This window comes from Moschus berezovskii, chromosome 22 (genome assembly GCF_049115385.1).
Source record: "Moschus berezovskii isolate FMDL1 chromosome 22, NW_MosBer_1.0, whole genome shotgun sequence".
In the NCBI taxonomy this organism is placed as follows: domain Eukaryota; kingdom Metazoa; phylum Chordata; class Mammalia; order Artiodactyla; family Moschidae; genus Moschus; species Moschus berezovskii.
Genome location: NC_142481.1, coordinates 48,517,207 through 48,540,944, shown reverse-complemented (window position 1 = coordinate 48,540,944; position 23,738 = coordinate 48,517,207). Strand labels below are relative to the sequence as shown.

At 48.3% G+C, this 23,738-nt stretch overlaps 1 protein-coding gene across 1 annotated transcript in view; it reads left to right on the top strand.

Moving 5' to 3' along the window:
* Nucleotides 1–11,300: 11,300 nt before the first annotated feature.
* The window catches only part of GPT2 (glutamic--pyruvic transaminase 2), a 36,054-nt gene continuing 23,616 nt past the window's right edge, over nt 11,301–23,738 (top strand). Inside the window, exons 1-4 of the mRNA XM_055412849.2 lie at nt 11,301–11,452; nt 11,686–11,949; nt 19,027–19,116; nt 21,472–21,580. Coding sequence (XP_055268824.1) covers nt 11,707–11,949; nt 19,027–19,116; nt 21,472–21,580 — 442 coding nt within the window. The 5' untranslated portion in view covers nt 11,301–11,452; nt 11,686–11,706. The remainder of the gene's footprint in view (nt 11,453–11,685; nt 11,950–19,026; nt 19,117–21,471; nt 21,581–23,738) is intronic.

Sequence of the window (23,738 nt, the reverse complement as noted above, 5' to 3'; positions counted from 1 at the left end):
CTAGAAGGCAAAATAAAGGCAGAATTCACACTATTACCACCACCATCATCACAACTATCACCCAAAAACTTTTTAAAGGCTCAATGCATTGCAATGGGTAGCTCAAATTTCCAAACCCAGAGAGCTACGTAAGCCCGGTTCCTGCGTGTATAGGCTGCAGCACTGTTAGGAATCCCACTTCCTGCTGCACTCTTAACTGTAACACCTGAAGTCACTTATCTCTCGGAACCTCATCTGTAAAATGGGGATAATTCTTGTCCTTTTTCTTTCACTGAGGTCAGGTTAAAATGCAGTGATAGACAAAAAAGTGCTTTGCAAATTATAGTGTTGTTTACAGGAATGCAAGGGAACTTTCTTCTCATGCAATCTTGACAGGTTGGCAAAAGGCATTTTTGGAAAACTATTTTGCTTTCTACAATGATGACGTGGGAGCCCACGTAGATGGGCTGTGCTCTGGAAGTTTGCTTTTCTCAGTTGCACAAACGGATTTGTGCTCACCTAAACTTGCCCTACCTCCCAGCCCACTGTCCTTCTGATCAGAGGTGAAGACAGCAGGGAGGGACTGTGTTTACAGTCTATGCAGGTCAAGGTTAAGGTTAAGTGTGCTTTGGAGATGGAGAGGAATACGTGGCTGTGGTATCTCCCCAACTGAGCAGAGCAGGTAAAAATATGACATTGAAGGCAGTGGTATCCTTAGAGAAGCTAAGTTCCCTGGGGGAGAATCTTCTACCTGGAGACTGAACACCTATCCATTGAGACAGAGGCTGGGAAGGAGCTAGTGTAGACACAGGTGCTGAGGGTGGAACCAGTGATGAAAAGCCCTCCACGGGCCAGTTCAGTTTGCTAACAAAGGAATACTCAGCGCCACCTTTGGTTTCTATTGCTCTCCCCATCCTCCTTTCCCCTCCACTGGTATCAATTTATTTAATCAAAGTATATGACATTCTCTTGACAAAGAGGAATAAGAGTGAGCCACAGCACCATGTTCCAAACTCTTGACTTCTACAGTTAACTCACTGAACTTTCCCCACAGTCCCATGAGGTAGGTGTATTATCTCATTTCACAGATGGGGAAACTAGGCTTACAAAGGCTAAGTAACATGCTCAGTCAGCCAAGTGATAAGAGGCTATATGTACCTATATTTAAACCCATAGTTTCTAGTACCTTCTCCCCGGTACCGCTGTGTTTAAGTGCCCCTGCCCCCAACCCTTCACAAAGCTAATGTGAGTGGGTGTTTGTTGGGGTGAGAGCTCTGGACTGTTTATCTGCCTGAAAACACCGACAACACAACTTCCAAGCCCCTGAGAGACCATGCTGCTGCTGCTGCTAAGTCACTTCAGTCGTGTCCGACTCTGTGCGACCCCATAGACAGCAGCCGACCAGGCTCCGCCATCCCTGGGATTCTCCAGGCAAGAACACTGGAGTGGGTTGCCATTTCCTTCTCCAATGCGTGAAAGTGAAAAGAGAAAGTGAAGTCACTCAGTCGTGTCCGACCCTGAGCGACCCCATGGACTGCAGCCTGCCAGGCTCCTCCGTCCATGGGATTTTCCAGGCAAGAGTACTGGAGTGGCTTGCCATTGCCTTCTCCGCTGAGAGACCATAGAAGTCAGTTAATCCAACTTATTTTGTAGATAGAGACTCTGAGGCCCTGAGAGGGGAAGTGACTTCTCCCACATCCTTTCTGTCGGCTTTGGTGTCAGCACAGGTGTCTTCCATTCCTGCTCTTGACCTGCAATTACTCTGCGTAAGCCAGGATGCCTTTGCCTGCAGTGCTAACTACAAATTGGCACTTACCAAGAGCATTGCCAGTGACTGACAACAAGGCATTTGCCATCTGCTTCTACGGAGATTGGGGCTTCCCTGGTGGCTCAGACAGTAAAGCGTCTGCCTGCAATGCTGGAGACCCGGGTTCGATCCCTGGGTCAGGAAGATCCCCTGGAGAAGGAAATGGCAACCCACTCCAGTACTTTTGCCTGGAAAATTCCATGGATGGAGGAGCCTGGTGGGCTACAGTCCATGGGGTCGCAATGAGTCGGACACGACTGAGCAACTTCACTTCTACGGAGATTGAACCCCATGGCTATGGAGATTGAACCCATAGCTGTTGACCTTCAACAACCCTTGAGGGAGTTCAAGGTGGAGTGAGGCATTCTGTGCTCCAGAGAATCTGGTGGGACAGGTCTTTAGATAGTTGGGTATTTTTAGGAACAGATTTTGTGATCTCAATCCTTGCATCTCCTCCTATCTAGAGAAGCACTAAATCAATTCATGGTGACATCAGACCCCCATGACTAATAAAAAACCCTTTGTAAATTGCATGCTTCATGGTATTGAACTTCTCCTTTACCAAAACCTTATATATTGACTTTTCCCCACTGCTGCTTTGGAGCAGTCTCTCAGAGCCATCTGAGATGCTGCGTCCCAGGCTGCAGTCCTCATTTTGCCCCAAATAAAACTTACAACTCTCAATTTGTACATTTTTTTAAGTTGACACTTACGGTGACCACAAAGGGACCCAGAGTGGACTTCCTTCCTTCGACTGGACTCCAAGAGGAACCAGAGCTTTGGTACCAGCAGCGGTCCTATGCACCCATCCACCTCCTCAGGGAGTGCAGACATATTTGGGTAAGTCTCTCCTGGTTCTTGAATCTCCCATATTGGTTGAGGTTCTGAGTTTTATTTGGTGGTGGAGCAGGTTACCTGCCCCCTCCTAGTAGGAAAGATACTGGGGGGGGGGGGCGGGTGAAACATCTGGGGCATACCCACTCATGGGGCATACTCACTCATGGGGCTCAGTTGAAAGATACTGAGAAATTCTCACCTAATCAAAAGATCCTTGGTGGGGGGTGGGGGTGCTGGCTGAAAGATGCCAGAAGAATTGCCCATCCAGTGGAAAGGTACTGGGTAGAGAGGGTTCGATTGGAAAAAAATCGAGGAATACCCGGGGCTCAGCTGAAAGATGCTGACGTCACGCCATTGTAGGGGACTGAATGGTCTTGGCTGAATGGTTAAGTAAGAGGCTGATCTGACACATTTCCTCAATTTTACTGCCATTATAGAATTTGTCAGGATAAAAGTGAGGAAAATACATGAGAGCTTTGCTCTGAAGAAAAGGGACAAGACTCCTCCTGGCCAGTTAAGGTTTTCTCAGGTGACTGAGAAATTCACGGGAGTGGTGGAGGCCTAGTCCTCATATCATGCAGTGGTCCCATAGGGAAACCCACTAATTAATTAAAATACTTGCTCGTCCAGGGGTCACACATAAGAACTGGCCATTCAGCTACCTGAGCAGCCACGGTGGTCTTAGATTGCCAGAAACAGACTCTGAGACACGTAAGATGAGTTGAAATGACTCTAGGGTGACTCCCAGGGGAGTTAAACTCACAAGCAGCACATGGGCCCACTACACAAGTTCACTAGTGACTTTAATCCCTGACAAAGTCAGCTTAAAATGGGAAACAGACTCTCAACAGAAACAAAGGGGTGTCAGAAAGCCAGCCTCTGACTAACACTCGAGCCAGATTCATGTACAATACATACAGAGCTCACACTTGCAAGTACTTACTTAATTGGGAGAAATTATACTAAAAGAGATCTCAATCTAAACGGGCCAAATTTGGGTTCTTTTGATATTCTAAAATTGATATTTTTTGCATGCACAATTAGACAATGCCAGCTGTGCTTTGACTGGTATCTAGAAGCTTCGAAAACAGGAAATGATAGAATAACTTCTTTGCAGAAAATCAGCAAGGAATTGCTTGAAACTATATCAAAACTGAAAAAATGCTGCTAGCACTGACTTTGCCAGGTCCCAGTTCTAAAGTCATGTTTGGCATTTATGCGATTTGGCTTAATTTTGGGGCATCACTTTACTGTATTTATGAGGCACTCTTGCTACTTTCTTTTGATTTTGGGGCATCTCTTTGCCTTTTGTTTCATTTGGAGTGTGACTCCTGGCTGGTGAAGTTCTGATTCACTTTGCTTTGTTGGTTTGGTTTGGGTGCACAGACATCTGGTACAAACTGTTCGAGCTAATATGTGAATTGCTTACTCTAATTTCCACACACACACACACACTCACATCCCCCCACCCCACCCCGGGAACCCCTTGGGAAAATTTTTTAAATAGTCATCTATTGCTATGATCCAATGACAAGAAAAAAGGCCTAAGAATATTAGATCTTTACTGACATAGGACAGGAAAATGAATTTAAGTTCCCTTACATCCAGGACTTCCTCCTATAATCAACAGCCTGGGGCTGATCAAACTAAGACCTCCTACTTCCCTAGAGGGACAATCCCTGCTGGGACCAATCTGCCCTTGTTATCAGGGCCAAGTTGAGCACTATCTGGTCTGAATTTTGGCTATAAAACTATGGTCACACACACACACAAAACACAATTTTTGATGATGTGGTCACAATATTCTTTAGACTCCAGAGGAAGCGTGAAGAAAAAAATTACCATTTTAAAGATTCTTGCCCTGAGGAAATAACTCTTCCTATACCTTTAGACCAGAGTTCTCTGGATCACTTATCTAGACCATATCTAATTCCTGAAATCAAAAGGAACAAAAAAACAAAAAGGGGAACAAAACCTTTTAAAATCTTACTCCAACCATTTTTTTATTCACAACTAAGTTTGGAAAACAAAGCTATAGGATCTCTTGTGTCTGTTTGGATGCACGTATGTCTCAGTGTGTGTCTTTGTTTTTTTGATAATATTGCGGATTGCGGAGATCAATTTGTAAATAAACTCTAATCTAATTGGCCCTAAAAAAAAAAGTAAGTGCTTACAAATCAAGTAATTCTAAATACAAGAGAAATTAACCTAAATGAATTTCAGGTTCCTGTGAACTGGGAAATATTCAGTGTTAAACACCTGATATTAATGTTTATTTGTTGATCTAAATAACGTAGACATGTCTAAGAGTAATTAACATTAAGCAGAATATTTTCATTATACCTAGGTTTAATATAAGTTAAATATTACTATATCTGTTACAAGTTTGTCATCAAGGAAATTACCTTGCTGAGTCAAGAAACTTCTAAAAAAATGTAAATGAGATATGAGCCTTTAGATAAACTCTATTAAGAATAATTATGCGTTAGGAATGTCTGTCTAAAATAGTCTATCCATGCTTGGGGCTGGTGCACGGGGATGACATGGAGGGAGGATATGGGGAAGAGGGAGGTGGGAGGGGGGTTCAAGAAAGAGAACACACGTACACCCGGGGTGGATTCATGTCAATGTATGGCAAAACCAACCAATATATTAATATAAGGTAATTTGCCTCCAATAATATAAATTTTTAAAAAAAAAGAAAGAAAAAATAAATAAAATAGTCTATCCAGATTGGGGTAACTTGAACTTCTAAGAGTTGTGCTAAACTAAGTGTTTGAAGTCTATTGAATAGCTAAATCATTTCCAAATAAAATAAAATTTTGAAGCGTTTACTGCTAAACACTAATTACCTCGTACAGAGAAACTAAAGAGATTTGGGATTAAAAAGAAATTATGTTTGGTGCCATCCTAAAATGTTCTAAGAAAACAAAGGTTTTAGAAATTATCACTGATATTTATGCTCACCAATCTATAAAATGCTAATATAAAAGTCAGTTCTTGGTTGCTTAGGGGAAGTAGGAAATGTGTTTTCAGTAAAGAAAGTATGAGGAATGGAATTGCATTTTGTGAAGGGAAAAGGAAGTAAGCCTGACTTACAGGTGGCTTTTTAGGATGGAAAAACACAGTAATGGGTACAGAAAGTGATAAGGTTTGTGAAAAGTGAACCATGAGGAAAGAGTTTTGTATATGGTTAGGACTAAGTTTAAAATAAGGTTAATTAAGTTTACCTTTTAAGTAAAGTAAGCTGGTGCAAAAACTTTAGCTTTTCTGTCTGTTAAGAGGACACCTTTTCTTCAGGTATTGAACTGCCTTTGATAATAGATTTAATTTTCTTTATCTCTTAAATGATCTGCTCTGAAATCCCTTGTTACTTTGGCTAAGTGAATAGCTATTTTTTCACAATGACTTATGATCCTATCTGACTGAGTGTTCTAAACCTTTTTGATATTTGTTGACAAAGCTTCCTAAATCATTCTATCTTATTAATATAAGATTTCTAGCTAACTTTGGGATGTTTCAGAGGGCCCCTGAAACATCCCAAGGAGAGATATTACACTAATTAGGTTCATTTTGTATGCAGAATTACATGGGGGGTATTGTCAAGTGAGTAATAAGTCTTGGATTATACTGTATGGTAAATGTTACTAAGATAGATATCCTGGAATGGCGTTCCTAAAATTTTGATATGTTTGGGTAAAATGTTACCAGGCATAATTCTAGTTACTATCTAGATACTGTCATAGCACTAACCAAGTTTCACCTCTTCAAGAAGATTTATAAAAAGGACTTTTGGATAAATACCAGTTTCTGAACTGAGTAAGGATTCTAATAGAAAACCTGATGACTTCGCAAAGGTTAACAAAAGGACTGAATGAACTGGTGAATGTGCTTATAACTTTTATTGTTTCTATAGGAAAAATTACTGATTTGAATCTGTTTTCCAGGTGGAAGAAAAAAAACCTTCCTCTCAAACTAATTTCAACAGTAATTTGGTAAAATTACATTTTATAAACAAATTGAAACATTTATCTTTTCTGTCTATCTGAACCCTCCAGAGATTGGAAGTTCTTAGGTTCCAGTAACTTTATCAGATAAGTTAGGAAGGTTATCTCAATAACAGGTAGAGAAATCTCAAGGAATTTTGGAAACCTTGAGAAGGGAGGAATTTACTTAGACCTGTTAGGCAAAATCTGTGATAAGCCTTTGGCATGACTTTCCTAGCCCTGAAAGGTTTTATTTTAAAAGTTCAGTCTGAGCAAAGCAAGTCTCAGCAAAGCAAAAAAGTCTATGATCAATTACGGTTATGTAAATCATCAGGCCAAGTTTCTTGAGACCAGACCTATATTACAAACAGGTCTTAATTAGGTTATATTTGGTAAAGATGATGGTGATTTTAGAGAGAAAGAGATGTTTTGATGAATGTTAAATCCCAGTTTGTTAATGGAGTTCTGTATCTACTAAAACTTATTTTCAGGATAGTTCTTTGCTGTTCAGTTCAGTTCAGTCGCTCAGTCGACTCTTTGTGACCCCATGAATCACAGCACGCCAGGCCTCCTTGTCCATCACCAACCCCCGGAGTTCACTCAAACTCATGTCCATCAAGTCAGTGATGCCATCCAGCCATCTCATTCTCTGTCATCCCCTTCTCCTCCTGCCCCCAATCCCTCTCAGCATCAGTCTTTTCCAGTGAGTCAACTCTTTGCATGAGGTGGTCAAAGTATTGCAGTTTCAGCTTTAGCATCAGTCCTTCCAATGAACACCTAGGACTGATCTCCTTTAGAATGGACTGGTTGGATCTCCTTGAAGTCCAAGGGACTCTCAAGAGTCTTCTCCTGCACCACAGTTTGAAAGCATCAATTCTTCGGTGCTCAGCTTTCTTTATAGTCCAACTCTCACATCCATACATGACCACTGGAAAAACCATAGCCTTTACTAGACGGACCTTGGTTGGCAAAGTAATGTCTCTGCTGTTAGGATATATTAATGTAAAATTTAATTGAATTATTAAAGGACACTCTAGGGTTGTTTCTGAAGGTTATTGCAGTAATCTCTCTTTGGATGAAGATCAGATACCTCACACATGACCTTCAATCAAGACTGGAAGAAGACATAATTTAAGGAACTGTCTCCAACCTGGATGGAAGGACCTTTCTATCAGGTACTCTTAACTAGCTCACACCCAGTGAAATTGAAGGGAAATTGACTCTTCAGTTAATTCCCACTTCCAAAGGCCCCTAAGCTGGACTGGTCCATAGAGAGGACTGCTGACCTCAAACTCACCTTAAAACAATGCTCAAACAGAGGAAACTACACTACACTAGGACGAGAAGAAGATGACATCAGAAGTAGACAGCTTGCCCAAGATGCTGATCTGACTTTTATGATCATTTATAATGTTTTCTTGATTCCTTGGATCTACACCTATCAATCACATGTTTTCTATCATGGACATGATTCTATGCTAGTTTAAAACTCAATCCAATTGTTGGGTTGTGGCCAATTACCTGTGCCTATTACTTCTAGGTTACCTTGGTGGATTTCTGTTCTTTAGGGCTGTGATTGGATACCCCCTAGGAAATTTGTTTTAGATGAGTGTTCAGTCCTGTTCTATCTAGTCATAATAATTCTAGATGGGATCCTCTCACCTGGCCAATTAAAAATAGCTGCTCTGAGGCTGGCCATAGATTTAAGTTTTCTCTTAGTGTCATTTAAACTCAATCAGAAAAAAAGAAAAATAAAAATAAGATGAAAACAAAATAAATAAACTCAATCGGAGTGATGAGCTAAGTCTCAGTAAAAAAGGATCTACATGGTTAACACCAGGCTATGGTCTTTAAGTTTAAAGGCTCCTCTATGTTGGGAACGGTTAAATCATACTAAAAATGATCAACCTGGTAATTATGAGACAAGTCTGGGTGCTTTATGAACTATGCCTGTTATTACTTTTAGAGAGAGTGATTGGTATGGAACTCAGTGGATTTGTGGTACTAATTTATGTCCTTGACATCTACAGGGATGATACGAAGGTGTAGCCTGGGATTCCCATGAATTTAAGGTCATACATGTTAACAAATTACAGGTAACCCCAACCAATCTACCATTGGTATGATCCCAATGGGTCAAAGATCTGTATTCTACAGGTATGTCCATTTAACAGCTTGTGTGTGTGAGTGTGCCTTCAATGGGGTTGGAGGATGTAATTGACCATGATCCCTGGGTCGGGAAGATCCCCTGGAGAAGGAAACGGTAACCCACTCCAGTATTCTTGCCTGGAGAATCCCATGGACAGAGAAGCCTGGTAGGCTACAGTCCATGGGGTCACATAGAGTCGGACACGACTGAGCGACGGAATGGAATGGAACGGAAGCCTTGACAACTTTCATAAGCTTTAAATGATAGTAACTAGGCTATTAACCTATTGAATTCTGAGATCTCTATGATGAGAAAGGCAGTGCTACACAACTGCAAGACCCTTGACACCTTACAGCATCTCAGAGAGATATCTGTGCTATAATTCAAACTGAATGCTGTATTTTTGTACCTGATAAATCCTTTAATGTAATACATTTGAAGCACATGAAAAATCAGATTTCTGCTCTAAGTGACCCATTCCCTAGTCTTGACAATCTTTAAAAAAAAAAAAACTGGTGTGGGAGGCCCATGACTAAAATATTTACTTTTAATTCCACTAATATTATTAACTATACCATTTGTATTTTGCTTGTTTCACAAGATTATTATTTCTTGTATTACCAAGTATATGACTTGAGCCTTCAACGGAAATGATGACTAGACTTGAAGCAGTTGATTGAATGTATAGTTTGATACATGATCAATGACTGTACTAGTGTAACTCTAGAAGGCAATGGCACCCCACTCCGGTACCCTTGCCTGGGAAATCCCATGTATGGAGGAGCCTGGTGGGCTGCAGTCCATGGGGTCACTAGGAGTCAGACACGACTGAGTGACTTCATTTTCACTTTTCACTTTCATGCATTGGAGAAGGAAATGGCAACCCACTTGAGTGTTCTTGCCTGGAGAATCCCAGGGACGGGGGAGCCTGGTGGGCTGCTGTCTATGGAGTCGCACAGAGTCAGACACAACTGAAACGACTTAGCAGCAGCAGATATGAAAAGATGCGATGAGAGGGAATACTTTCCTGGACCTTAACTAGAAGACAGGTGTCCAGAGATCTTTGACTATTAAGACCTAGTCCAGTAATAGTACTTTGAGGGTCTTATCAACAAAAACCTTCTTCAGAACTGGGGATGAGCCTTCCCAGCAACACATGACAAAATGGTTATGAAATGACCCCCAAAGTATGGTAGGATTTATGACCACAAGGGGGCCATGTTAACTACAAATTGGCACTTACCAAGGGCACTGCCAAAGACTGAACAAGGCATTTGCCATCTGCCTCTACAGAGCTCGAACCCCATGCTGCCATAGCTGTTGACCTTCAACAACCCCTGAGGGAGTTCAGGGTGGAGTGAGGCACTCTGTGCTCCAGGGAATCTGGTGGGACAAGTCTTCAGATAGTTGGATGTTTTTAGGAACAGATTTTAAGATCTCAACCATTGCATCTCCTCATATCTAGAGAAGCACTAAATCCCTTCATGGTGACATCAGACCCTCATGACTAACAAAAAACCTTTTGTAAATTGAGTGCTTCATGGTATTGAACTTCCCCTTCACCAAAACCTTATATATTGACTTTCCCCCACTGCCGCTTTGGAGCAGTCTCTCAGAGCCATCTGAGATGCTGCCTCCCGGGCCGCAGTCCTCATTTTGCCTCAAATAAAACTTAACTCACAACTCTCAAGTTGTACATCGTTTTTTAGTCAACAGCAGGTACCTTTTCAAAAAAAATAAAAAGCTACAAAGAGACGAGCATCCATTCTTCACCAAACGCTTACTGAGTTCTTACTATGTGCTGCTAACACTCAGACGTTGTGTGAAAACGATGTGAATACAATGAACAAGAAAAACGCTGCCCCTGCCTTCTGGAGCTTACATGGTTAATGGGGGAGCCAGTAAAAAGTATCTAAATTTCTGACGCTAGGAAGGAAATTAAAAGAGGTAGTGGAGGTGGGGTAGCGTTTCAAATGGAGCAGTCAGGAAGCCTGACCACCTGGTGTATACCAGCTGTTGGTCCTTTAATTTTCACGACAGTCCTTAAAGGCTGAGAGCTGATCTCCCTTTGGACAAGGAAACTGACGTTGAGACGGGTAAAAGTGGCAGTCAAGTCGCAAACTCCTAACCCGCACCCACCCCTGCTTCCTACCAGCCCCTGTTGAGCGGCCACCGAACCCTGGATGATGAAACTTGGAGAGAGGACTGCACCATCTCTCCCCCTATGTCCTTGCAGATGTTGGGGGAAGGGTTGTGTGAGGGAATGCGCGACGCGCTTCCAGGGACAAGCACCAAATAGCTCTAAATTCGCAGAAAGCCGCGAAGAAAGGCCCCGCCAGACCCCCACCGGGATCCCAGATCCTTCAGCCAGACAAAGAGCCCGCCCAGCCCACGGCAGAGCCAGACCCTCGCTCCCGCCTCCAGCCCGGCCCCCAGATCAGGCCAGCGCGGGGCACTATGGGACTTGTAGTTCACGCAGCTCGCTACACCTGTTCTGAAAAACGACAAGGGAACTACAAGGCCCAGGAGCCAGCGGGCAGGCCAGGGCTGACTCGCGGGCTGTGGGTGTGTGAGTGCTGAGGGCCCGGTGCTGCGTGCGGGAGCTGGGATGCGGCTGCCGGCGCCTGAGCCGAGGAGCTGCTCTAGGCGAGCTTTCTAGCCGGACTCGACGAAGGGGTGACCAGGCGGCGACAGGCACGTTGCATGCATGCATTGGGCTCAGCCTTTGCAAAACCCGGTTGTGCAGCGCTTTGGCTCTGCAGCGGCGAGGTGCAGGGTCCGAGTCGCCGGGGGATGGGCACCCGTCCCCGAAGCCAGGCTGGCACCTCTTGCTGAAGGAGCCCTTGGCTGAGCTTGGGGGCGGGTGCCCGCGTGCCTGCCTTAGGCTGTGCGCGACGTGTTTGTTCTCTTTCCCTATTTGTCCCAAGGTTTCTCTCGGCGGCCGCGCGATGCAGCGGGCGGCGGCGCTGGTCCTGCGGGGCTGCTGCCCCCGGACCCTCGGCCCCTGGGGCCGTAGTCAGAGCAGCGCGGCCGCCGAGGCCTCGGCGGTGCTCAAAGTGCGGCCCGAGCGGAGCCGGCGCGAGCGCATCCTTACGCTCGAGTCCATGAACCCGCAGGTGAAGGCGGTGGAGTACGCGGTGCGGGGACCTATCGTGCTCAAGGCCGGCGAGATCGAGCTCGAGCTCCAGCGGGTGAGCGCGGGCGCCCGGGCCCGTGTGAGGCGGGAGGGCCCCGGGAGGCCACGGGGCACTGGTTGGGGCGAGGGGGCAGGAGTAGCAGCTGTCGCCTCCTGGGGTCCAACCGCTGTACTTCCTCCAGCCGCGTGGCCAGCTCCTTCATTCGGCCAGACTTGACTGAAATGAGAGAATGCCCTCCCCCCAACCCTTCCCTCACTAGTGTCCGGCACCTGGCACAAAATAAGGCCCTCAGATATGGTTCACTTGTTGAACTGAATTCATCAATTATAATTGAGTGGCCCTTAGTGCCAGGCACTGCCTGCTATGTGGCTGTCCTACTTGCGTGGAACCAAGATCCACTGGGGGGTGAGGGTGAGGACAACAGCAGGCAGGAAAGAAAGAAAGGAGAATTTCAGAGATCACGTTAGATACCAGAGGTGCGATGAAGGCTCTGAAGAGACTGGTGTTCTCCCGAAGCTTTTTCTCTCTGAGACCTTCTGGGTCATTCTTCCAGTAATGATTCCCTGACAAATGTGGTCCTGCATGATTCCTTCCCTTAGATCCCCTTTGGAACCTTGACTGACAGCCCTGTTTTGTTCTCTGAAGATACAGTCGCCCACAGTGGGTAGTAGGCCTCTGGGGCCTTGGCAGGGTGGCTCTGGGACTTTCTTCCTCCTGGCGGCCGGCAGACTTGAATCTTGGGTTCACAGCTGTGTGTAAAGTGACCACACACCTTGTAGTGATTCCTGTCCCCCACAACGAGGTGGCTCGAGTGAAAGAAACACCCTCTGTAGTTTACTAGAGTTCTAACCCTGGTGGAATTCAGGAGGCAGAGTGCAGAAGGGTAATGTAAAAAATGTATACATTCCTAAGATTTATAGGAGCAGTAGTCACCCAGCTGCTTGCTCAAGTAGTAGTCCTAAACCAGAAGGGGGAGGGTTCTTTGAACTCACTCTCATAGGCACCGGAACTCAATGTCCTGGGGGTGAGTTGGTCACTTAATGGTCCTTGAATGCTTGGGAAGAAGCCATGATGGGACCATGACTATAACGTGGACACTTTGGGGCGTTTGATGAGCTCACGGCTTGCTGAGACTTCATTGGGACACCCAGTTCTGCTGACTCAAAACAGCAAGTTAAACAAGTCAAGTCCAGTGTCTCCCTCTGATTCCCTGCAAGGCTAAGTTTAAAGCTCGGTCCTTGGAAGGCTGGTTTCTGTGCCTCCCTGCCCAAAAGTGGCCCACAGGCAGAAAAGAGGTTTCTGCTCCTTGTTTATATCTGGCAGACTGGAGCTGGCCCTCCTTGAGACAACACTGTCCCTGTTAAAGCTGAGATTAAATTGTTCCCAGTTTAGCACTTTACAGCTGATTTCTCTAGTTCCAGAGCTGGTAGGGGTTCTAGGGATTATCTCTGCTGCTGCTACTGCTACTGCTGCTAAGTCACTTCAGTCGTGTCCGACTCTGTGTGACCCCATAGATGGAAGTCCACCAGGCTCCCCTGTGATTATCTCTACCTTTTGTTAAATAGCATGGACTCAAAGAAGGATGAGGATGGTTAGAGTAGAAGGGAGACACTGTCTTTGCCTTCACGGAACTGATTGCCATGTTGTTTTCTGGGCCTGAACTTCTCTTCCTCCAGTTCTTTAAGGATTGGTGGTTATTATTATTATTTTATCAGGTAGAGAAAATGTGAGAGCATTCTAGGTGGAAGGAGGGCGGGGAGCGAAAACAAGGTTGGGAAGTTCTGGGCAAATAGGGGAGGGGATTGGTGCTGTTGGGAGAGCTCTGTCTGGCAGGGATATGATAAATGAGTGAGATGGAAATGAGGGGCTGGAGTCTGGTGTGCTGGGCTTGGGACTTTATAGTGTGAAGTTTGCTGTGCAGTGGGTAGCTGAGAAGGTGTTCCAACAGGGTTTGGCTCCATCACTGAGCTAGAGAAATTTCTTGGTTATTTGGGCTGGAAACACGCTGTGATTTCCAGGTCAGATGGCTCCACTGCCATGTCCTACCCCTGAATAGCTTGAGACATGCCTTCTGTCCATCTGCATTCTCCGGTACTTTCGTTCAGATTCATCCCTTCTTGCGTCTCAGTTGCCTGACTCCTGGTGCTGGAGATCATAGCCCCAGCCAAGCCAGCATAGCCTCGCTTAAATCTTTCATTCTTGAAAGACAGCCTCTCCATTTTGCTAGCTTACACATGAGAGAGCCATGTTTTCTCAGGGTTTCTCCGTCTTTTTTTTTGGCTTAGCTTTGCACAGCTTCAGGTTTTTCCTTCTCTTTTGAACTCTAATGATCGGAACTGGACTGATATTATTTTGAAGTGTTTGATTTGGTTAGAGATGGGATCTGTAGGGAGTTGAGTGACTTGGGGGTAAATCTCTTGTCCTCCCTGGGCTTTGGTTTCCCTGGTCTGTAAAAGAAGAGTAGTGGTCTGGCGGGCCCAGGGTTTCCCCAGGCCCTGACTTTTGTGTGTCTTTCTGCATTGGAAGGCCTTATATGCCTTATGGAATCACTTCACCCGGTGCTCTGTTAACAGTACCGGCTGTTTGGCTGGACGTGGCTCTGGTTTTCGACTGTGGGGTGGCATGCCAGACACGTCCCGTCCATCTTGCTTTGTGGTAGGAGTGGGGGAAAATGCTCAGGAGAGCCTGAAGGAGGAGGGGCACTTGGCTAAGAGCGTGTGAAAAGAGCCATTCTCCTCCGCTTGGTCTGTGTGCTTTCAGGGAGGCCCGGTTTCTCCCTGACAGCAGCTCCAAGGGGGAGTACCTATCAGCTTTTCAGATCCTGGTGTTCCCTGGGAGCAGCACTTAAAAATAAACTGCCATTAGTAGGAGTTTTGAAAAGATCTGTCAGTTCCTCCTCAACCTACTTCTTTTTCCCTCGTTTTATTGGAGGAGGAAAGGAGGTTGACATGAGTGGAGACAGGAATGGCTTTTGTTTGTAAAAAGTACACAGAGTCAGGGCAAAACATTCATGAAGGGAAACACTGAATATGTTAAAATTACTGAGTGCTGCACCTGGAAATGCTGGAGCACCTGCGAGCTCAGAGCTAAGAATGGAGACTCTGGGTGTGTGAGGCACAAGCGGTGAAATCTCATAGGCCGTTTTCTTTAGAGCTTAGACGCTATTTTAAAATAAAAGAAATTTGTGACATAGGCTTCCGTTTAGATGAACCCTCCACCCATCCACCTGCATCCTGGGCTTTGCCTTTATGTGCTGTGGGCCTCACATCGTTCAGAACACCTTGGCCTCAATTATTCCTCTGTGAAATAGGGCCAATTTATTTCCACTGAAGAAGAGTTGGAGATGTTTAGTGGTGATGGTTTGAATAGCTAGAACCCTATCAGGATTCTGGCTGTCTGGGGAGAAATACGTGCACAGAGACTTTCCTGTTTTAGGTCAAAAGGTTATGTTGAGTTTATATTAATATAAGAAGTTTTTCTTAAAAAAAATAACTTTATGAGAAAGCAAAGGCTAGTTTTGCTCTTGTTTTTTTTTTTTTTTTTCTTTTTGGCCTGTGCTGCGTGATTTGTAGGATCTTAGTTCCCAATCAGGGACTGAACTCATGCCCTCAGCAGTGAATGCGTGGAGTCCTAACCACTGCACCACCAGGGAATTTCCCACTCAGAGTTGCTTGGGGGAGAGGTGCTGTAGGTCCCTCTTTCCTTGCCTTCCTTCTGAGTCTCTGGGTCTAGGAATGCGCTCTGTGGGGTTGGCTCTCTCCTGCTTGGAGCTTAAGCTTACTGCCTTGAATTATCCTGTTCAGAGCTCATTTACCTTTCATCCCTGCTCTGCCCTGCAAATCTCTGCTTCTACGGTTGACCCTCCCACAGACTCCCACGGTTCAGGAGCCTTTCGTCCAACCTTCCCTGCTTCCGTGGTTAGAAAATTCAGCCCTTGGAGTTCCCACCTCAGGCCTGTGTAGGTTTGGCTCAGTTTCTTCCAGGTTTGCTTCTCACGATGGTTGGGGCCAGACCCTGTGCTGAGTTGCAGTTTCTTCTGCTATGCAGCGCAGCTGTTTTCAAGGACCCTGGAGACTAGTCGGGTTTGTCTCTGAGACTTCCTTCTGGGGCTCTCTGGGGGACTTCATGCCTGCCCCAGTGCTGCTCACTGGTCCTGAGGTCTTTTCACATGGCCTTTCTGGTCGGGGGCCAGCTGTGCCCTGTCTCCCTTCTCTGAGCTGGCTTCTTTATCAGCCAGTGCTCTGAAGGTGGTGGCCTCTCCAGTGTTGCCCACTTCTGTCACAGAGCGTGATTCATAAGTGTTTGTGAAGGAAAGGGAGGTCCTCTAAAGAGTAACCATCCTACCAAGCCTGCCCACTGGCACGTTGCATGAAATGACAGGAGCTACCCCTACCTTGAGGAAGATGCCTGTGCCTGTTGGAATCGTCCATTGTCCTAATGCTGCACCTGTGAACTGGGAAGGACAGTCATAACAATGATAAAGGAGTTATTATTGTCTTTCCTATATCTTTCTTCCCATTAACACCCCCTGAAATATGCCATCTCCAGGGCCTGGGGCCCTGCTTCCTGAGCCTTCCTTGACCTGAATGGTGGGAAGGGAGCCCCCCTGTGATGGATCTCGTCTCTGCCCCCGGGTAAGGCAGCTCTGGGCAGGATGTGTGCAGGTGAGTTAGACACGTGGGTTCTAGGATGCTAGGAATTGGAACTAAGAACCTACGTGCTGACCTGGCTGGCTCCTGGGGGTGGGGCTGAGGTGAGGTCTCCATTGGGTGTGCTTGCCAGACTTGGATGAGTCACTGTGGGCAGAAGTCTGTCCCTGGCTCCTTGGTATTTCCCAACCCACATAGAACTCAAGTGCACAGATACAGGAGTCTCCTTTGTATGGTGGCCCTTGTCTGGGCAGCCTGATCCCCTGTCCATTCAGAGGAGGCAGTTTCCCACCCACTAGTTCATCCATCATAGCAAAGTATCTGGAGCCTATAGGTACTCAGACCCAAGAAAGGAGATGCTCCATACTCCCAGGCTGCTTGTCGGCCTGCCCTGAGCTGATTGAGCAGTGCAGGGTGGAAGGGACACAGGAAAGGAACATCCAGGGATCTGATTATTTTCTCCCTCCATGGGGCTGGCCCAGGGCCCACAGCTGTGTGGTGTATGTCCTGCCCTCAACTGTGACAGATTTACTCCCCTCCGAAGAGTGGACTGTGCCCACACAGTGGAAATCACCTGAGTTCAGCTGGCCAGGCCTAAGGGGCCATGGCGATTGAGTCAGACTAACAGAGGGGCCCATGCCAGGAGCCTAGGCCAGTGTCGGTGGGGGAGTCCTACCCTTTGTGCACAGTGGCCTGGGTTGCTAAGCCTGTGGGATGAGCCCTGAGGCCACACGCCCCGCAGCCTGTCTCCAGGGTGTCTGACTTCACCCCTGGCCCAGTCCTGGGCGGTAGGTAGTGTTATCCCCTTCCTTGCCCCGCCCCCCGACCCCGAGATGTCGTTCCATATTGGCCAGCCCTGAAGAACTTGGTAAAAAGGGCAGAAGGGAATTCTACCCGCTCCGCCCCAAACAGAGCTTTTCAACTCATCAGGCATCAGGTCTGGTTTATGGAAGTCCAGGGCTGCCTCCAGGCTTCCCTGGTGACTCAGATGGTAAAGAATCTGCCTGCAGTGTGGGAGATGTGGGTTCAATCCCTGGATTGGGAAGAACCCCTGGAGGAGGGCATGGCAACCCACTTCAGTATTCTTGCCTCGAGAATCCCCATGGACAGAGGAGCCTGGCAAGCTACAGTCCATAGGGTAGCAAAGGGTTGAACACGACTGAGCACAGCACAGGACTGTTTCTGGGGTGCCCTCCTTAGCCCCTTGTGCCTCCTGACTCCTAAAGCAGCTGGAGAATTTCCATATGGGAGGGCTTAGGGGTGGCAAATGAGAATCAATAAAACTTGTTTGGCAGCTGCTTTCATTCCTTAAGTCCACTGGTCTTTACTTAAAGTGTATATTACTGAGTTAAAAAGGGGAAAGTTTTCTAAAGTTGCTTTTATTCACACATTGTGTGAAATGGAGAAGACAAGTATCAGAATCATAGAACTGTACCCTTAAAATTTGTATTTAGGAAGCCTCTGGGAATAGGGCAGCTGGAGATGGGAAGGTGGCCATTCCGCGCAGGCCACCCCTTGCCCCACCGCCTTCTTCCCCCACGGTGACCCTTGCAATCTTGCTCCTGGTCCAGCTTTGTAACATGATATTTGTACTCTGCCAAGTGCTTTCATACTGTTTGTCTCAGATAATCCTTTCAGCTGCTCTGGGAGGTTCTTGAACCTGCTGTTGATTCTCACTCTTATAGTGGCTAATTCTGGATTTATCAGGGAACTGTGTGGAGTTCCCGTATTTCCAGATCCCCACAGTTCTCCATCTGAACCACATTTTCTCCTTTGCAGCAGCCAGGGTGTCCTGTAGTCACTTCCTAGCGATGTTATTTCTATGGTTTCTGAGTTCCTTCTCTCTCTGCCATCTCTGCTCTGTGCTAAACACATTGCTCAGGCAGTGGCCTCACTTTTGCTCTTCACCCAGACATTTTTATCCCTGATGCTTTTTTTTCTTTTCAGTATGAAGCTCAGTCCACATTCTTCATTTTGCAAAGACAGGGTTGCAAGAGAATGACCCCCGAGAGGTCCCTGCGGATTGGTGTCTTCTGGCAGGAAGGCTGGCAGCAGTGTCCCATCAGTCACTTAGGGGTGGAGGTGGAGCTGGCAGTTGTGGGACGCTCTCCCTGATGCTTTCTGCTGCTGACCCCCTCCCTCCTTCCCACCACATTTGCCCCAGGGTCAGCATGGACCTACAGCTGCCTCAGGGTTCTCTGGCAGCCCAGGGAAGGTCTTCTAGCCTTCTCAGAAAGTGGGAAACCTTTTGAAGCCTTAATTTCCCAATCTATAAAATGGGATTAACACAAGCCCTTCTTCATGGGGGGTGGTTGTGAAGGTCAAATGGGACCAAGCATATCAAGCACTTGGCACTGTGCCCAACACCTGGCAAGTCTCAGAATAGGGCTGCTGACTAATGTCCTGTTGACCATTGCTCGGCTTCTGAAATCTAGGATCTGAGAATTCCTAAGTAACCACCTATTGCATTCTCTCTACTCAGGGTATCAAAAAACCGTTCACTGAGGTCATCCGTGCCAACATCGGGGACGCCCAGGCCATGGGCCAGCAGCCAATCACCTTCCTGCGACAGGTGAGCTGGTCCTCAGGAACCGAGGCCCCTTGGAGAACAGGGAGCCAACCTGACAGCCAAGCGTATTAAATTACCTCTGCCTCCTTGCCTGTCCAGCTCCTCAAGACCCAGCAGGCACTGAATCCCACAGGGAGATGCCACTGAAGCAGCAACCCCCTCCAGCGCCTGACGTCCCCTCTGGCTCTCTCCAGCAGGCTCCTCCCCTTCCTTCCAAGGCTAAAACCCTAAGTCCATTCTGAGGTCGCTGTAGTGCACAGGACTCCCAGGTGAATGGTCCTGGATGCTGAGTTCGGACCTGGGTTGGTGAGGGCATCAGAGAGTAGATGAAGGCTGGGAGGTGGTGCATGGGGGTCTAGATATGGTTTCCCAAGTGAGAATCCCCAGGTTTGAAGTGTTGGCTCTGTTGCTGATCAGCTGGGTGGCTTTGGGCAAGTGGAAGTCACCAGAGCACTGCCACAGAGGACTTCTGGGGGCCTCCATGAGATGATGAACATGAAGGCCTTCAAGAGGCACATTTCCATGTTTCAGTTTGAGTGCCAACTGCAAGGATGCTGCATGGGCCCAACTTGTGAGATTGGTGGACTTGGGGGGAAAAGAAAAGGTGGGAGAGTGCCATAGCATCTGCTAGATAGAGGCTGGAGACCAGCTGTGGGGAAGACGTTTTCCTAGAGAAGCTGCTGCTGCTAAGTGACTTCAGTCATATCCGACTGTGCGGCCCCATAGACGGCAGCCCATTGGGTTCCCCCGTCCCTGGGATTCTCCAGGCAAGAACACTGGAGTGTGTTGCCATTTCCTACTCCAATACATGAAAGTGAAAAGTGAAAGTGAGGTCACTCAGTCATGTCCGACTCTTAGCGACCTCAGAGACTGCAGCCTACCAGGCTCCTCTGTCCATAGGATTTTCCAGGCAAGAGTACTGAAGTGGAGTACCACTGCCTTCTCCATTCCTAGAGAAGAAATGGGGCCAATTCTGGAGCAAAATTCGGTCTTTGTGTGGTTAAGGATCGTAGGCTGAGGCAGGCAGGAAAGCTGAGTGCTGAACACCCCTGGTCTTCCTTTCCTGCCAATACTTCCTGCTGCAGGGGCTGGCACACAGGAGCGGCAAACTTTCCCCTGCTCTCTGGATGGCAGGTGTTGGGGGCCCCCGGGCCTCAGCCTGCAGCCCCTCAGGGAATTCACACAGGGTATAGGGGAGAAGAACTGAGGCTGGTGATGACCTCAGGAACCTCCACTGAATGGACTTCCGTGGCATTGCTGCTGACTCAGGAGTGTGCCAGCCTGTGAGTGTTAGAGGCCTCAAGCTGGGCCCATGATGAGGAAGTGGATCAGACCAGACAGAGTGGCTCTGCCCGGGAGGTGGAGGTGGGAGGAGATTAGAGCATCCTGCTTGTCCTGGAAGCATGTAGCTTAGGAGAGGAGAAGCCCAAAGTGGCCTCGCTCTGCAGAGGTTCCCCACATGTGCTTGGGGCTCTGGGTGTGAACAGGCTCCTGTTGCCTCAGCCTTTTCTGACTGGCTGGCACACTCCCAGATCCAGCCCTGCTGCTTGCCACAGCAGACCCAGCCTCTGCCCCCTGGTGCTGGCTTCCTCCAGCCTCCATAAGTGCCCCAGAGCGGGAGGGCAAGCCAGGTCACCGCCCATTGCAGAAATTTATTTGAGGCAAAGCCAGGCTCCAAGAAGCCTGAGCCTGCCCGAAGCCCCTAGCTGGCATCAGAGCCGTGAGCCCCAGCTCATCTCGTTGCTCCTAGCACCACTCCTAAGCTTCCAGCTTAGACTTGCCTGCTGAGTAGGGTTTTACTGACACTTTTGCAAACATTTCCTTGCGTAATCCTCTTAATTTGTGAGGTTAGGATGATTTTCTCTGTTGCAGAGGTGAAAAAGCTGACTCAGTTTTCACTTCTGGCCAGGAAAGGGGGTGATGGTGAGGAGGGGTGGGGGCGGGGCATGGGGGCGCTCAGGCTGTAAGGGGGGGGTCTCTGCAGTCCTGTCAGCTGGGGTGCACCTGCCTGCTCAGTCCCAGCTCCCTGCTCTGGAACCCCTGGTTCTGTGGCCTTGGCAGTGTGAGCCACTGGCCATTATGGGGAAGGTGGGCAGAGTAGCTGCTTCGTTTTGTTCCCTGGCTCCTCTGGTGGCCTACCCTTGGCCCGAGCCCAGGTCATCAGGGACCCTGTGTCTCACCATCTCCCTTCCGCTACAGAGCATCCACTGTCCTCCTCCCTACCCGCCCCCAGGCCTTCCCCACAGGCGGGGACCCTTGTGGAGAGTCCTGAGGTGACGCTGTCCCTCAGAGGCATCCTTTGTGCCCCTCTGGGGTGGGAGGCTGTGGAGAGCCCAGCCCATGCCTCTGTTCCTTCAGGTGATGGCACTGTGCACCTACCCGAACCTGTTGGACAGCCCCAGCTTCCCAGAAGATGCTAAGAAACGAGCCCGGCGGATCTTACAGGCTTGCGGCGGGAACAGCCTGGGTGAGGCCCCGACTTGCCAGGTCCCAGCGGGCGTGAAAAGAACGTGTGTTCTCAGCATGAGCCTGGCCCGGCCCCTCATGGAGGGTTATGTGTTGAGCGCGTGTGTGAATGTGTGTAGGGTGGCCGACAGGCCAAGTCGAGGAAAAATACTCCCCTTGTCCGTGCTCTGTGAGCCTCCTGTTTGCCGAGCTGATGGGGTCAGTGCTGTCTCTTGGTGGATTGGGGGCCCTTCAGGTGCGAGAGTCTGCATTTGGCAGGATTTGGGGTTTACAGAGGGAGCTGGCTGTGATGCTGAGCCCACCACACCCTCAGAGCAGAAGGTTGAGCTTGAGCCGGGAGGCCAGAAGGAGGTACGTTGCCCAGCTGGTCCAGCTTCTCACTTCGCTGTGGCCAGCTGGGGGTGCCTCTGGCCCCTTTTGGTGGCTTCTTCGCTGTGAAGGTGCCCCCCGCTTGCCCACCACGTGTATGTTGTGTTCCTGACACCCGCCTGTGCTCCTTTGCGCCCGGAGCCCACGCCCGGCCCCAGGGGGCTCTGAGCGGGAGGCCCTGTGGGTGTGCAGGCATCTTCTGTCCCTTCCCTGCTGAGGTGGATTTCCAGCCTCGGCCGCTGGCTGTTTGTTCTCATCTCCTGTTCTCTTTCCTATTTTGTTTTTGCCTCATTCCTTTGCCCCGTGGACTACATAGGGAATCCGGCTCGCCTCGTCCTGAGGAGAAGTAGTTCTCCACAGGGCTTTTTAGGAAGCTTGGATGAATGTTCCAAAACATGGGACAGGGATTCTTGTGGCTCTTTCAGCAGGGTATCAGCTGCCCTTGGCCTCGCTGTCACCTCCCTGCCTTTCCCCTCCCCCTTTCTGCTCTGTCCCTTTATGGACATCGCTAGGCTTAAGCTTCCTGGCTGTGATCACCCCACCAGCCCTCTGTCCAAGCCTGTGTCCTTCATGCTGTCCCTCTCAGGAAGGGACCAGCTGCCCTTTGCTTCCCTGCCAGTCAGCCTGGGTGGCGTGTGGGCCAGCACCTTGTGAGGCGAGGCCTAAACCACACTCTGGCAGAGGGCAGCGCAACAGCTTGGAGGACCGGCCTCCAGGCTCTTTCCCTCCGCACCCTCTGCCCGGCCCAGAGGACAAAGGCACTTCTCAAAGATCCGTGGCCTTTGGCCTGAGGCTCCAGGAAGCGCAACCCAGAGGTGGGGGAGGGGGTTGCTGTCCGCATGATTGTCTGGGGAACTGGGAAGGGATCTTGTTCCAGGGACAAGCCTCATCAACAAGTGTTTTCTGTGTCAGCCAGGCAGGGCTGGGGGAATGATGTTGGGAGGCCATATCCGTGTGAGTCTGGACTGTCTGAGTTCTGTCTGGGAAGCTCAGCAGGATGGGTGAGGGAGGTGCTCTCTGAGCCTCTTTCCTCATCCTTGGACTAGGAGATACTTTGTACCCACCTCCTGGGCTTGCAGGCAAGTTGCTGTTTGTGATCCTCATCACGTGTGGAGAAGCCCCACCCTGGAGGTCACTACCTGTTCCTGCCCATTGTGGGAGGAAGGGCAGTGTTCTGGCAGAGAGTGGAACAATGAGGGTGGCGCTCTGTCAACTAAGGCTTGGGCAGCCTGAGCACTGCCCACAAAAATGAAGGAAATGGAAGATATGCCCAGGGCCACCCTGACCTGAGGAAGGATTATAAAGTGTGTACACAAGGGCTCACCTGGACATGTTTTTATCATGCCCTTTAAAATTATTTTTTATTGGGGCTTCATTTATTTTTTGTTCGAGTAATCCAGTTCTCAGGTTGCATCCTGAATCTTAAGTGGGGTTGAGGTGAAACCTAGACACATCTGGGGGTGGCGGGAGATAGGAGAGAATGCCCTCCTCCAGCCCCTCTTGGAGCCTGGGCTGTGGACCAGGCACTGCTCTAGGCCCTGAGGGACACTGGGGAACAAGGCAGGTGGGGTTTCTGTGCTCATGAAGCTTGCTGTCATTTGGGAGAAACACACATTAAAAAGAATTAAGACAAAAACATAATTCCCACTTTTCATGAGTTCCTGGTGAACGAGCAGAGTTATGGGGTTTAAACGAGGGATTCTAATGGAGAGGGAGGGTTTAAGGAGAAAGTGTTTCAAATTCATGTAGAGGATGAGTAAGAGAATCTGCTAAGGAATCCCAGGCAGAGA